The following is a 15,363-nucleotide window of genomic DNA, read 5'->3' on the forward strand; positions in this document are numbered from 1 at the left end:
AGTAGGACAACTACCAGAAAGTCTTGCTGGAGTATTTCAGAACACTCTTTAATAGATTTCATTTCCCAATACGATCTGGTCTTGCTTATGAGAATTCAGTTGTCCTACTGGCAAACTACCTGTTTATAATGACCTGGCTGGACAGTCCGCAGTACCATCCCCCTCACCTCCCCTGGCCCCCAGTAATCTCCTCCTTCTCTTTTGTCCTCAAAGCAACCTACAGGGCACCCTTGGTATCTATGCCTCTTCTAGATGTTCGGCTCCCCATTACCTCATCTCTTAAGGTGAGGATTCTTTTTATTCTAACAAGTTATCCTTTCTAACGCTATATCCCAGGAGCTCTTGATCATATATTATATATTAAAATATATTCTTTATTACTCCTGTTCAGGAAATTGTCTGAGACTTTTAAGTACAACTTTTAATTTCTGGGAAATTAAAACTGTTATTCTTTTTATATCTTATAGTCTTTAGAGATCATAGTTTTTTAAAGGAAAAAATACTGAATTCACTTTTGTCACTTAAAAACAAGATATAATTTAGATAATCGTTTTATCTTTTCAAATAAAACCTCCTATATTTAACTAACTGTTTAAGCACAGGTTACTATGCTTAACTTCTTTAGGTTTATGTGAACTTGAAATAATACCATTAAGTTTTCAGATGCCTTAGCAACATCAAAGGAAAAGGACTAGTTAAATGCCACCTTTGTTCCTAAACTACCAAGAGCTAAGACACATAAAAATTTTATGGCAAGTAATCTAAAACTCTTCTAAAAATGATTAACTGTTATTCTATCCAACAAGAAAACAAATACAACAGATCTATTTAATTAGTTAAGACACTAGATACTCGTCATGCAGTTTCAGCATCTAGTACAAACTTCTAAGCTTTAAAATTCTGTTTCACAACTTCTGAGTACTAATAATACATTTTAAAAGGTTGATACCCACTGTAAACTATATATAGACGCGCCAGAGTACACAATTATCAAGCAAATGTGCATACACACCAGAGATTCTCAAGTCTAGTTTTGGAACTCAACCTAACCGTCTCTGAAGACACACACACACACGCACGCACACGCAAACACACACATATGTGCATATATCCACATATCCAAAGTTACACATATATATTGCAAAGTTCTTAGCCTAACTTTTAAAAATAGAATCTTACATGGGGTAGGAGAAATATGATCGAATAGCTGGATCCTCTGCTTCTAGAAAGTTGTCAGACATATCTAGTTCTAATGTCAAAATGTGACTGAATTGGCCCAAAGGACAGGTTATCTTTGTATCTTATCAAAAATTAAGAGTGCAAAATGTAACCATTAGAAACCGAAACAAGTATTTTAGAATGTTTTTTTCAGTACTTCCAAATACTGACAAAATAGAGTATAGTAAAAAAATTAAATATGCCAATTCTGCTTATCAGGTTTGAAAAAACAATTCCAAGTTTTGGTTCATACTCAATACATAATAAAATCAAACTCTTGTTTTTTCATATCTGGGTTAGGAGCTCTGGGGTATTCCTAAAAAAGAAATAATGCACTCATAAATAAAAAAGTTAAGGTAGTCCAAAGTAGCAAATCCAAAAGCAATACCACTCATGGTCATGTCCCTGTGCTTCCCTTAGTGAGTGTGTCTAAACAGTTCTTTGGTTATTGGTAACAACATCTCTAAACCCATGCAAACACATCCATGGACTTTATTAAATCCAAGAAAATAGCCTAAGACGTTGGTTACCAATGGCCAGATTAAAAATAAAGTAACTGCTGATTAAAAAATGGTGTTCCTTTTATTCTCAACCACGTTTCTTATATGTGCACTTTAAATTATTTAACAAAAAAAGTGACTTTAACATAATTTCAGGTCTTAAAGTTAATTTGAAAGAAATGTGTAACATCTCATTTGAAAATAATAGTTTTCGGCAGATCTAGGGAAGATCCCTATGAGAGTTGTAAATTTGTCATCAAACCATCATATTTTAGTATTTTTAAAGGAAAAAAAGGGCAGATTTTTTAATGCATTATGCAACTGATTAAAAACAGTACTTTTACATGTAAAAATAATTTACACTAAAAAACTCAGGCGCAAAAAGTCTGATACTTTATCAAAATAACAAGAACAAAATGAGCAATGAAAAAATAGCGAAAGTCATTACAAAAAATAGTAAATTCCTATTTAAATTCCTGTGTTCACAGGTTAAAAATGTTTATCAATTAACTATATCACACAGATTGTAGATACTTTAAGCTATAATACAGAAAGGTAACATGGGATATTTGAAATTCAAGCTGTACTTACCAAAATAGTTTTAACCTGAGTCTTTGACATCTTTAGAAATGTACTTGACAATAATGTACAATAAAGTATAGTTATTTAGTAGTATAATTCAAAGTTATTTTTCTTTGAATTGCTCTAAATACTGTTTATTAAATAGTTGAGTAAAACTTTAAATATTTATTACATTTTGGGGCCTAAGTTCTCTAAACATATGGGAATGTACAAATTAAAAAGCTGTTATGTTTGCCTGCTATACAAGCATATGAAGATATCTTGTTTAATATGCCTTCAATTCAACCTTATTTTCACATTTCAAGTCATTTTAGAACAAATGTAAAGGTAAAAGATTATCATAAACACTCGAATATTCCCATGAAGTATTTCACACCCACTGAGGAATTCAATACAATTTCACTAAAGAATATCAAATTAATCATTTCCTCCTATAAATATTTTTTTATTTATTTTGAGTTTAGAAGTTGCAGTTTTAAGTACTATTAACAGAAAATACATAACAAAAGCTTCCTAACAAGTGAAAAAAATAATTATAAATGCTGGAAAAATTGGCCTCATTAACATATTTACAGACTTTCACTTAAAACATACTCCATTGGAAATTAATTATATGACATTTATACAAGGATTAACATTTTCAAATCACTCTGAGTAGGGAGCACTTCAGTTCTTTACTGTCTATACCCAAAGTTGAAAGTCACTCGGTTTCTGAAGGAATACTGACAAGCAGTGGCAGTGGTCAATCTGAGATGCTACTGACATAGTGTTCTGCTCCTTCGCCTGAAGATGGTTCTGTTGAGTAAGTGTCCTTATGCTTCTTTTTCTCTTTGCTCTGATCTTCCTGAAGCTTCAGAATTATGTTTCGGATTTCTTCTCTTTTTGTTCTCATTCTTGGAGGAGGAAACCAATTTGCCAAATTCATAGGTAGTTCAAAATTGAGAATTGGATTCTGAAAATAAAAATATTACATATACATTAGAACATTATGAGGAATAATAGTTTCAATCACAACAGTATTCCAGAGTTAAAATGAAAAAAAAAAAAGTTTAATAAATATTTACTCATCATCTATTCCCTGCCAGGCATTGTGCTAGGCACTGAAGATATAAGACAGTTTCTGCCTACAGATCTTATACTCTAGATCAATGGTCGGCAAACTACAGCCAGTAGGCCAAATTCTGCCTATTGCCTGTTTTTGTAAATGAAGCCTTATTGGAACGCAACCACAGTAATTCCTCTACATGCTGTCTGTGGATGTTTTCATGCCACAAGAGCAGAAGTGAGCAGAGACCATATGGCTGCAGATTCTAAAATATTTACTACCTGACCCTTTATGAAAAGGTTTGCTGACCTCAGTCTAGACAGACAGATGATTCAACAATTAAAATAATGAGTATGACAAGTATTAAGACAGGACAATCAGAAAGTCCTGTATGGTATTCCCATCTGAGGGTTTAACACAATTCTGAGAAGTGATGTTTATGCTAAGACCTGGTGAATGAGCAGCAGTTGGCCAAATAAGAAATGATGGAAGGAACGGGGAAGAGTATTCCAGGTAAGGAAATATGTGTTAAGGTCTGGAAGGAAGAGAGAACAGGACATAGTATGAGGAGCTGAATGACATTCAGGCAGCTGACACATAGAAGGCTAGAGTAAGGATGGTAGAAACACAGCTAGAAGCTGGGACGAGATCATGCAGGCCAGGTGAAGGATTCTTTTTTTTTTTTTTTTTTTTTGGTCTTTTTGCCTTTTCTAGGGCCGCTCCCTCAGCATATGCAGCATATGGAGGTTCCCAAGCTAGGGGGCTAATTGGAGCTATAGCCACCAGCCTACACCACAGCCACAGCAACACGGGATCCGAGCCGCATCTGCGACCTACACCACAGCTCGCGGCAACGCCGGATCCTTAACCCACTGAGCGAGGCCAGGGATCGAACCTGCAACCTCATGGTTCCTAGTCGGATTCATTAACCGCTGAGTCATGATGGGAACTCCCGAGGTGAAGGATTCTAATCTTTAACTCAAGAGTAACAGGAAGCCACTATAAGCAGAAAAGTAACATGATTATATTTTGGGTTTTAGGAAAACAACTGTGTGAAAAACTCAAGGCAAGTGGCCTGGAGCTTGTGCAGCAGTTTGGAAAGCGATGCTAGTATACTGGCCTCAGAAGGTAGCTGGCGCAGGGGTAAAGCACTGAACATATTTGATGCTACATGATGGAATCACAGGACTATGGTATAATGGGTGGTGGGTGAAGAAGAGGAAGGAGTCAGGGTAACTGTAAAGAATATCCAAGAGGGGGGTGTGTGTAGTACGTTCCTCTGAAGTCAAAGGAAGAGGGCATCATGAGGAAGGAACGGGGCTGGGAGGTCAGGAACAATTTCAATTTAAGAGTGAGAGTAAAGCCAGATTACAGAGATTCGAGAAACAAGGAGGATTTGTGGAAATGAAGAGAGTCAATATAAATACTTGTCCAGAACTGTATATGTGAAGGGGAGAAAGGAGAATAAAAGAGACAGTCTGAACCATGGGAGAGATTTCTTAGGGTGGACAGAGCCAGTAGAGATGAAGAGCCTATCAGTGAGGAGCAAGGAGGTCAACAAGTGCTGGATTTGATGCTGTATAAAGTCTTTTTCATGCCTTCAAAGGTCTCCAATTTAAGAGTTTTTGAAAAGGTAGTTTTCAGTCTCTTCAAAATATTTGCTTATTGTATTTTTTATACTAACATAAGGTCAAACACACCATTTAATCAAATGAGATCCAACAAACTGAAACCCACCTCGAAAAAGCTCTCTACATACTGCAATACATACACACCACAATCACTGAAATTGTTTTGCTGGGGTACTTTTGGGTTAGAGCCTTTCATAACATCTTTGGAAAAACTTCTTTTGCTTCCTTTTTTAACTTCCCATTCCACCTCTAAATACCTGCAATGATGTGTATATAGTAAGAATATATACATACATTTAAATATACACAGTTCCTCATCCCCACCAGAATTGAAAGTATAGGTAGAGTTTTGAACTTACTCTCTTAGAATTTTTACAACATTTGACCGAGAAGGGCCTCTGAGTGAGTCCATCAGTAGGATACAAGGTCTGTAGGGCAGGAATGACCAATTATTAATACTTTACAATGTTTAAAGGTACATTAACAATAAAATTTAAAATTTTAAAAATTTCCTTTGTATATTCAGTAAAACTTAGGTGGGGGGAGGAGGGAATAAACCTTTTAAGCAAACACCCTAATAATACTCAGTTAACTATCTGTGGTTATATTAAATGCTAAATAATGGAATATTAACTTAACCATATCTAAGTTATGAAGACATTTTACTGTAGTCCCACAGTTAGTTCCTAAAAATACTTCAAACTTTAGTAGAAATTCTGAAAATTTGAACATCCCCATATTATAACCTGCTAAAAGTGAGATCATGCCAAGTTAGAAGAAAAATAATACGGTTTTTAACTAAATCTATTCTAGATAACAAAACAAGTGATCATCACATAAGAGTTTAGGATCCAATGTTCTGGGCAAGATTCCACTTGAGAGAGCACTCAATATATGTAACTCTCAAAATTTTGTTCTAAGTGAGGAAGTCTAATGTAGTACAAGAATTCCAAAATGTTTAAAGATTTACATTCTTCCTGGCTAAAATTTATGGGATTTGGAGAAACTCTTTTAACTGCTCTAGGGCTCTGTATTTTCCTTTATAAATGAAGTTCGCTTTTCAAATGCTATTAATGGAATTTCAGCCAAGATTTCCTACAAAAAGCCACACATCTAGAACTATATTATACTGCATCACTTCAGAAGCTTGGAGACCCTGGAGAGCCCTGGGGCATGCATTTCTGAGAACCAGACCCCCTCTCGGTTGGGGTGCCCGTCTGGAACATGTCCCTAAGGACTGCCCCGAGTCACCACAGCCCTCACACAGGAGCTGTGCATTCAGTGCCACCTCGAAGTCCCATGTTACTGATGTGAATTTCATTTTTTTTTTCAGGGCCCCGCCAACAGCATAAGGAGATTCCCAGGCTAGGGGTTGAGTCAGAGCTGTAGCTGCTGGCCTATGCCACAGCCATAGCCACATAGGATGTGAGCCACATCTGTGACCTACACCACAGCTCATGGCAACACCAGATACTTAACTCACTGAGAGAGGACTGAACCTGCGTGTCCTCATGGGTGCTAGTTGGACTCATTTCCAGTGAGCTGCAATGGGAACTCCTGATGTGAATTTTAATGACAGTTCTTGGTCCCTTCCTGCTCCAAGCCACTATATATCCAAAATGAACAGCGGTTTTTTTTTTTTTTTTGTCTTTTTTTGTCTTTTAAGGGCTGTACCCGAGGCATATGGAGGTTCCCTGGCTAGGGGTCTAACTGGAGCAGTAGCTGCCGGCCTATACCACAGCCACAGCAAAGCCAGATCCAAGCTGTGTCTGTGACCTACACCACATTTCACAGCAATGCCAGATCCTTAACCCACTGAGCGAGGCCAGGGATCGAACCCACAACCTCATGGTTCCTAGTCGGATTCATTTCCACTGCGCCATGATGGGAACTCTGAAACAGTGGTTTTCTAAGCACATGTATACGTACAACTCCCTCCACACCCCGACACACACACACAGAAAATGGGCAAACAGAGAACCAGAACAATTTCCATTCACCCCAACTCCATCCCTGGACATAGATCATGATGACCCAATTTTCCTAATGGATCCCAAGAGCCTCTGTGACTTTTGTTTAGGTACTAGTTTAAATTAAAATAGTACAGTTAGTGTTTTATTCTAGGGGGGTATGTGACTAGAAATTATCATGTAGTTTGCAAGATATATGATAAATGCTTACTGTTTACAAATTGTAGGCTTCAAATGCCACTGTCCTATTTCTGAATTGCAGTTGTCATCAGCAAGGAACCCATCATCACTGCTGTCATCCTGTAAAAGACAGCTTATTAGTATTGAAAACATACAATCTAATAGCATTTCTGAGGACAAAAACCTTTGGAATAAATATGTAAACAATTTTTCTGTATTTAGATGATCAGACATTAGGAAATGTGGTATGTCACTTGATTCCAATTACCTAATGCCAAAACAATGGCATTTTAATGAAAAGAAACTATCAATTAGATCTATGAAAAACTGTTACATCTGATTTACTCAATCAAAATTTTTAAAGACTAAATATATTATGACTGATTCTTCTCTTGTCAAATATTGTGGCTCTAATTTTAGGTATTTTCACAAAAATTTAGTTTGTTGGGTAAGACAACTGTTCACAACAGGACATGAATGACATACTTATTATTCTTTCACACAAATTTTTTTTCATATCAGAAACATTTAAAGGGTTTTGGGAAACACTTTACTTGACAAAACCACTTATCCACTTGAGAGAAGACAACTTTATGATAATGTGTCTGATTCTACAGATTACCTTGAATACACAACAAGGCTTTTTTTTTTGTTGTTCTTTGGAAAGCTTCTGGTAATCTTAAGAATGAAATAATCCACATAGGAATAATAATAATAATAATGTACAATTAATCAGTTCACGTAACTGCTATGACAGGAGGAACATAAGTGATTATAAACCTGCAACCTTATTACTCAAACCTTATTATAAACACCCAAATACGTGTCTGCGTACATTAAAGAGAAAAACTGTATTTCATAGCTACACACTGTAGACCAAGGGATATCACCAAAAATGGTTTTTTTCAAAAGAGAACTAAGCAAAAAAAGAAAAATGGTGTAGTACAAAGTCATCCAAATTTACTACCAGGTATACAGTTTGTCCTAACTAAGGAAAGATCAGAGTGAGTTAAAGAATGGTTTAAGCTTTTCTCTATATATTAATCCCTGTTTAACTTAAGTTATAAAATATTTTCAAAAATATACTTTATTTTTGGTCTCAACAAAATTTATTAGACAAGTGAGACTGTAAGGAAATATTAGAATTGACCTATTTTAACAAAATTTTATCTGTTCCTGCCATGGCACATATACACTAAATTCGATGTAAGAAAAATCACTTGAAAACTGGAAAAAATAAATACAATTTTGCTGTGCTTGTGTACCACATAAGTGAAAATTTAAACATTTGCCTCCTGAATGTTAAGTAAAACCAAGTAAGTTTGGTCCATAAATCTTTAAAAGAGGAAGAGAAAGGGGTGTGGTAGGGGTTGGGTAGGCATCTGGGGTAGGAGAATTAACTTTACTTGGATAATAGTAGTTTAGTCCACAGGAGCAAACAGAACAAACACAAACTCCAAAGTGAAAAATAAAAGCACTAATATGTTTATTCTGGCAACTTCTGGATTGAAAACTGAATTTGTGTTTTGAGCTGAGACCCAAATCCAGAAGGTGTGTTGAAGGAGGTACCTAAGGACTCCTAGAAAAACTTGCAATCAGATAAAGTACTAGAACTTTTGGCCTAGCCTTAGGTTTTACCTCGTTGTCCTGATCTTCTGAGAAGTCGATGAGTTCATCTTCAAGCATTTTACTACCTTCACCTGATTCATCACTGTAGTTTAGTCTGATTTTGCTTAAGCCATCTGTATCAGTAAGAAACATAATTTTAAAAAAGAACACACATGTAGTTTGTAGTATATGTTAAAATGAATGCTAGTAATTAATTACATAGTAATTACAAATACAAAATCTTTACCATGTGATACTACAAATATAAAATGTTACTTTTTTAAAAACCTGGATTGACATGTCACTTACAGAGTTGTTTCTACTACTTAGACCCTAAAATTCATTAAAATTTTAAAACTGGGTTATCAATTATATTATTAAGTATATACTATTTGAATACATGTATATAAACAATTTTTTGAAAAAATTTTATGGCTGGGAGTTGTGGCTCAGTGGGTAAGAACCCGACTAGTATCCATGAGGATGGGGGTTTGATCCCTGGCCTTGCCCAGTGGGTTACAGATCCGGCATTGCTGCAAACTGCAGTGCAAGTCACAGATGCATCTTGGATCTGGCTGCGGCTGGTTGCGGATATTGTGGCTGTGGTGTAGGCAGGCGACTGCACCTCTGATTTTGACTCCTAGCCTCGGAACTTCCATATGCTGAGTGTGCGGCCCTAAAAAGAAAAAAGACAAAAAAAAAAAACTTTATGGCTGCACTCTCGGCATATGGAATCTGAGCTGCAGCTGTGACTTAACATTGCAGCTGTGGCAACGCCAGATCCTTTAACCCACTCTACCAGGTGGGGATCAAACCTGCTCTTCTGCAGTAACCTGAGCTACTGCAGCTAAATTCTTAACTCACTGCACCACAGTGAGAACTCTATAAATAAATGTTTATATGTATGCTAGGTATCTTTAGTAATAAGCTACAATACTCTGAAAACAATTCAAAGGTTTAGTAACAGGAATAGTTAGCAAATTAGAACACAAAATATGTGTACATTTAAAAATTTTAAATTGTGAAAATAAGGAAAATTGTACAAGCTAAAAAACATGACTAAATTAAGTAAAACAGGCTTGTGTCTAGAAAAATAATTTTTAAAAATATAAAAATGAAAACAATCATCATGTTAGGATGGTAGTTATGCATGCATTCCCCAACTCCATATATTTTCCTTCACATTTGGTTATATTTATAGACTTTTCAATAAAATAAAACAACACAAGCCAATGTAGGTGCTGCTAGTATGACTCATAAGGAATATTGGAAATGAATTCTTTTCTTTTTTTTTTCCTTTCTTTTTATGGCATATGAAGTTCCCAGGCTAGGGGCTGAATCGGAGCTGCAGCTGCCGGCCTATGCCACAGCCACAGAACACCAGATCCAGCTGCACCTGCTACCTACACCGCAGCTTGTGGCAACACTGGATCTACTGGCCTACTGAGTAAGGCCAGGGATCAAACCTGTATCCTCATAGCCACTAGTCAGCTTCTTAACCCGTGGAGCCACAATGGGAACTCCTGGTAATGAATTCTTTTAAAGGTCTGTTTCAAGAACCTAAATCTTTACCAATCAATGCTTCTGCTTAAAGAAGCTAATTACATAGTATGTTTCAAAGAAACAGAAGATTAACAGGAAAATAATGAAAAATGAGTCAGGGACTTTGAGTGACTTTTGGCATTATACCAATATTGTTTATTATAGAGCATATCACTTACAAGTTTTTTAAAAGTAGGACTTCAATGTATTTTAGACAGGACAAAACTTATTTTAGTACAAGTTATCAAAAGGACATTAAGGAGTTCCCATCGTGGCTCAGTGGTTAATGAATCTGACTAGGAACCATGAGGTTGTGGGTTTGATCCCTGGCCTTGCTCAGAGGGTTAATGATCTGGCATTGATGTGAGCTGTGGTGTAGGTTGCAGACGCGACTCGGATCCCGCACTGCTGTGGCTCTGGCATAGGCCGGTAGCTACAGCTCCGGTTTGACCCCTAGTGTGGGAACCTCCATGTGCCACTGGAGCAGCCCGAGAAATGGCAAAAGACAAAAAAAAGTGGGGGGGGGCGGCCATTAAGAAGACTAATATAAGCAAGTTAGGATGGGAAGACAGCAAGATAAAATGTACCCCTGAAAAAAAGATGTATTTAACTTATATAAAAGTCTAAATGTTGTGACTGACAAACTAGTTAAAACAATAAAACACCAGGGTGAATCCCCCCCCCTTTTTTTCTTTTTGCCATTTCTTGGGCCGCTCCTGTGGCATATGGAGGTTCCCAGGCTAGGGGTCCAACTGGAGCTGTAGCTGCCAGCCTAAACCAGAGACACAGCAACATGGGATCCGAGCTGCATCTGCAACCTACACCACAGCTCACGGCAATGCCGGATCCATGCCGGATCCGTCACCCAGTGAGCAAGGCCAGGGATTGAATCCGCAACCTCATGGTTCCTAGTCAGATTCGTTAACCACTGAGCCATGACGGGAACTCCAGGGTGAATCTTTTTATCATGAAAAGAATAACCTTTTCAATTTATCTTTTCCAAAAATCTGTATTTTTATGCTTTTTTGAAGTTAAAACATCTATAATTTAAATTTGTCCAAATCCTCAGAACATTAGTCATCACAATCAAGTTATTTTAGCAGCAAATTATTCCTATCTATACTTGTATTACACAAAACTGTGTCATATAAATATGAACCTTATATATATTAAATACGTGTGAATTACAAAAAAGGGAAAAAAGTAATTTAAACAGTATAGTCGATTCCTTCAATTATTTCACTCAGTAAAAAATGCCCTTGGGTAAAATGAGAGATGATAATTCAATTAGCTGTTCTCATTCAGTCTCAGTTCCTGAGCTGCTCGTAGAGTGAGATCAGCTGAAGATGCAGAACTGAGTCTAGTGTTTAAACACACATTTTTCATGTATAGTATGCAGCAACACAACGATTTCAAATGGTGCCCAACTGAAAAGAAAACAGCAAACAGAAGTAACAATAACACATTATTGTTTTCCCACAATTGACCTTAAAAACCTAATTCCCGTGATAAGATACAATTCCACTTATTTACTGCAGCATGTCAACAGACATCATAGTCAACACTGGCATGTGTGTGTTCAATGGTTAAAATTAAGTTAAAATCCTGCCAACTATACTCCCAGATCAAACAGAAACTGATTACTAAGAGACTAAGCATAATTATAAAAATCTTCACAAGTGCTCCTTATCCTAATTTTTAATATGTCATCATTTCATCTGGGATAGACTGCATAACCATCCTCTGAGGTTCCTCTAGAGAGCACTCTTATTCAACATACTTTCTGGAAACATCTGATGAAGGATATTAGACCTTGTTCCTAAAAGATACAGACCCAATGTAGAGAACCATTTTTCAAATTGTGAGACATTATCATCACTGGATTAAGATAAGCATTTGAAAGGAACAGAAAATATACACACGATAAAGGTAAATTAATTTCTTTAAATGATATGGTTACACACATATTGAAAACAAATGCACAAACTATAATTTTAAAAAGAAGAAAAAATAGAATACATACATATTAAAAGGGCAAATTACATAAAACAGGTATTCTTTACTTTGGTCTCCATGAGGATTTATTAGGACATTCACTCAAATTTAACTGGTTACTAATCAACTAGAACATTAACTTGTAGGAGAGGGCCACTAAGAAGTTCTACGGTTTGTGTATATGAAGGAAGCCGTGTGCTTGTCCCACTGCTCTAAGTCATGCACTTTAATTCAGTTTGTAACCTCAATGCACATTAAACTGTATGAAATTATTGATCAAATAAGAACTTTAAATATACCACACACACACAAAAAAGAACAAACCTCATTACTCTTCAGTTATCACTCCCTTCTCCCCATATTCCTGCCCTGACCCCCACCAGCCCTAAGCAGCCATTGATTCACTTTATTTCATTTTCCTGTTTGGGAGATTTCATACGAATGGAATCACATGACACATGGTCACGTGTGACTATTTTCCCTCGGCACAGTGTTCACATTTCACCTATGCTGTCGTTGTGACACTACACTTTATGGCTTACCAATATTCCACTAGATGGAGAGACCATGCTCTGATAACCCATCTTTCAGGTGATGAACATCTGGTTTACTACCTTTTGGCTATTGTGAATAATGCTGCTATAAATGTTCAGGCCCAAGTTTTTGTGTGGATGTATGTTTTTATTGCTCTTGGGTGTTTATCTAGGAGTGGAACTGCTGGATCATATGATAACTGAATGTTTTAACTTTTTGAGGCCTGTAAAACTGTCTCACAAAGCAAGCTGTATCATTTTGCATTCCCACTGATACTACACAAATGTTTTGATTTCCCTACATCCTCAACCAACACTTGTTAGAATCACACTTTCTGATTTAGCCATGCTTGTGTGGCTAAGAGGCATCTCTGCAGTCCTGACTTACATTTCCCTTATGACTACTGATGCCGGGCACCTTCTCATGGACTAATTGGCAGGAGTTTGTCTTAAGGGCAGTGAGAAAGAGTGCACACTGCTCTGCAGCTTCAGACTGCCCAAAATGGCAATTCATCTCTAATGTAGTTATTGCTGACTCTATTTTTTTTCTACTCAAGTATTAAAATACTCAAACTGAAAAAAATCAGCCAGAACTTGGTGATTACCTACTTTGTCTATCTTCATTCCCTTTCCTGTCTGATGGAAGAGATTGGAAAGTGATCTAGAAAAAGTAGTACAGTTGACCTTCGAACAACACGAGTTTGAAATGCACCGTCCACTTATACATGGATTTTTTTTCAACAAATAATGTAATACAGTACACAATCCAAGGTCAGCTGAATCTAGAGATGTGAATCTGTGGATATGGAATTGTGCGGTATGACACAAATCCACGTATAAATATAAAATCATACGTGGATTTTCAACTGTGCTGAGGGTCAGCACACCAAATCCCATGTCATTCGAGGGTCAACTGTATCTGCTGGGCTTTTGATGTCCTTTTCTGCTTTATCTGCTAAGCTGACTCCTCTGCCTCTTATCTTATACCCACTCCAAAGGTCACAAAGACTAGCATTCATAGGGCTAATGTCAGGTTTATGCATTAGTATGTCAAACAAAAAAATATTTTTGTAAGAGCAGAGCAATGGCTTTCTGACTTACTGAAATAATACAGGCTGGTAAAAGTATCAAGGGTCAAGAGAATGTTCAGCATTCACAATTTCTGATAGGTTCTTTCTGAGTTCACATAATTTCTTCTATGCCTTTGTTTCTCCAAAGATGTATCAGATCTATTCACAGTTTAATAAGTTTGCCGGGCACATCATCCTATGGCATGTTATGCACTGTATATTATCAGAGTAAACTACTTTACTTTTGGGTTTGAGTGGAAATTATAGCGTTGATTTGATATAAAATTTAAGTATATGAAGTAAGAAACCTTAGATTTCTATAACAAGTGCTAGAAATATGGACCTGGTTCAAGGAAAAAAAATTTATTAGAGCTGAGGGAAGATAAAATAGCACAAGCTGAACCAGTGCCCTTCTTCCCACTGAGAACCACGATGGAGAGAAAGGATTAGGAACTAACGTGTGATTTGAATGTCAACAACTATTTGGAGGAGAATGCTTTAATTTCTGCCTCTTGCCACTTGATCTCAATTTGCCCATCTGTAAATTGAGAAGATTGTACTAATTCACCTTATAGATCTAAGACTGTTCAACTACTGTTTATGCTGAATAAGTAATTTCCTATGAAATAAAAATAAATCCATTCCTAAAAATGGAACATGTAGACCTTGTACTATAATTGTAAAGGTGAGGGGAGGAGACTCACCCTAAAGGGGGCACAAGAGAATTATCTGGAGTAGTGGAAAAGTTCTAAATCTTGACTTCTGTAGTGATTACATGACTATATACATTTATCAAAGCTCAATGAGCTATATTTATGAGTGAATGTTATTGTTAAGTAAATTATACCTCAATATACCTGACTTTAAAAAATGCGTCCTGAAATCTTAATCCTGGTTCTAAAAAATTCAACTTATTCTGAATTCTTTGATTCTTTAAAACATTTAGAAACATACCTGTATGTTGCATAGAACTTAAATATTCATTCTGTAGGCCATTCTCACTTTTAGTCCTATCAACAACTTTCTGGCATGCAGATTCTCCTTTATTCGATTCTTCATTTTGACTTGCAGTATGATTTATTTTTTTCAGACTACATTTCACACTGCTTATGTTTCTCCGATAACGAGGGTCACTTTCTTCCTGTTCATTATTTGAATCAATTACAGCTACGCAATGCTTTCTGTTTAGCATCTTCTTAATTACGGGCTTGGCAGATGAGTTTTGTGAACAACTGTCCATTTCACTGGCTGAAGGAGAAGAAATACAACTGTCCTCTACAGGTGAACATTTTTGCATGACTGTATTTTCATGGTAATGAGGATTGGGTTCATACTTTGGTTTTTCCAAACCAGGGAAACAAACAACAGCCAAAAACCAGTGTGCACTGTAAAAAACAAATGAAACTACTGAATATATTATTAGAAAAGTTTATTATATTTGGCAATAAATATTAAAATGTTGTTTAAAGCTTTTGTAAACAAATTTATT

At 36.4% G+C, this 15,363-nt stretch overlaps 1 protein-coding gene across 23 annotated transcripts in view; it reads right to left on the reverse strand.

Annotated features, from left to right (window-relative positions):
* Positions 1-2,406: 2,406 nt before the first annotated feature.
* Positions 2,407-15,363, reverse strand: part of SENP6 (SUMO specific peptidase 6) — a 132,845-nt gene continuing 119,888 nt past the window's right edge. For 17 of the 23 annotated variants that reach the window (XM_021092302.2, XM_084964624.1, XM_084964589.1 and 14 more), the window contains 6 exons: positions 14,829-15,259; positions 8,765-8,868; positions 7,158-7,246; positions 5,336-5,404; positions 5,083-5,233; positions 2,407-3,252 (listed from right to left, as the gene is read on the reverse strand). In XM_021092302.2, coding sequence (XP_020947961.1) covers positions 3,043-3,252; positions 5,083-5,233; positions 5,336-5,404; positions 7,158-7,246; positions 8,765-8,868; positions 14,829-15,259 — 1,054 coding nt within the window. In that variant the 3' untranslated portion in view covers positions 2,407-3,042. The remainder of the gene's footprint in view (positions 3,253-5,082; positions 5,234-5,335; positions 5,405-7,157; positions 7,247-8,764; positions 8,869-14,828; positions 15,260-15,363) is intronic. The other 6 variants (XR_014807946.1, XR_014807944.1, XR_014807954.1 and 3 more) reach the window with 1 other exon arrangement.

This window comes from Sus scrofa, chromosome 1 (genome assembly GCF_054392235.1).
Source record: "Sus scrofa isolate SSC_HxYL_T2T_F1_AM1 chromosome 1, Sscrofa_HxYL_maternal_Yorkshire_Landrace_v2.0, whole genome shotgun sequence".
NCBI classification, from domain to species: Eukaryota; Metazoa; Chordata; class Mammalia; order Artiodactyla; family Suidae; genus Sus; species Sus scrofa.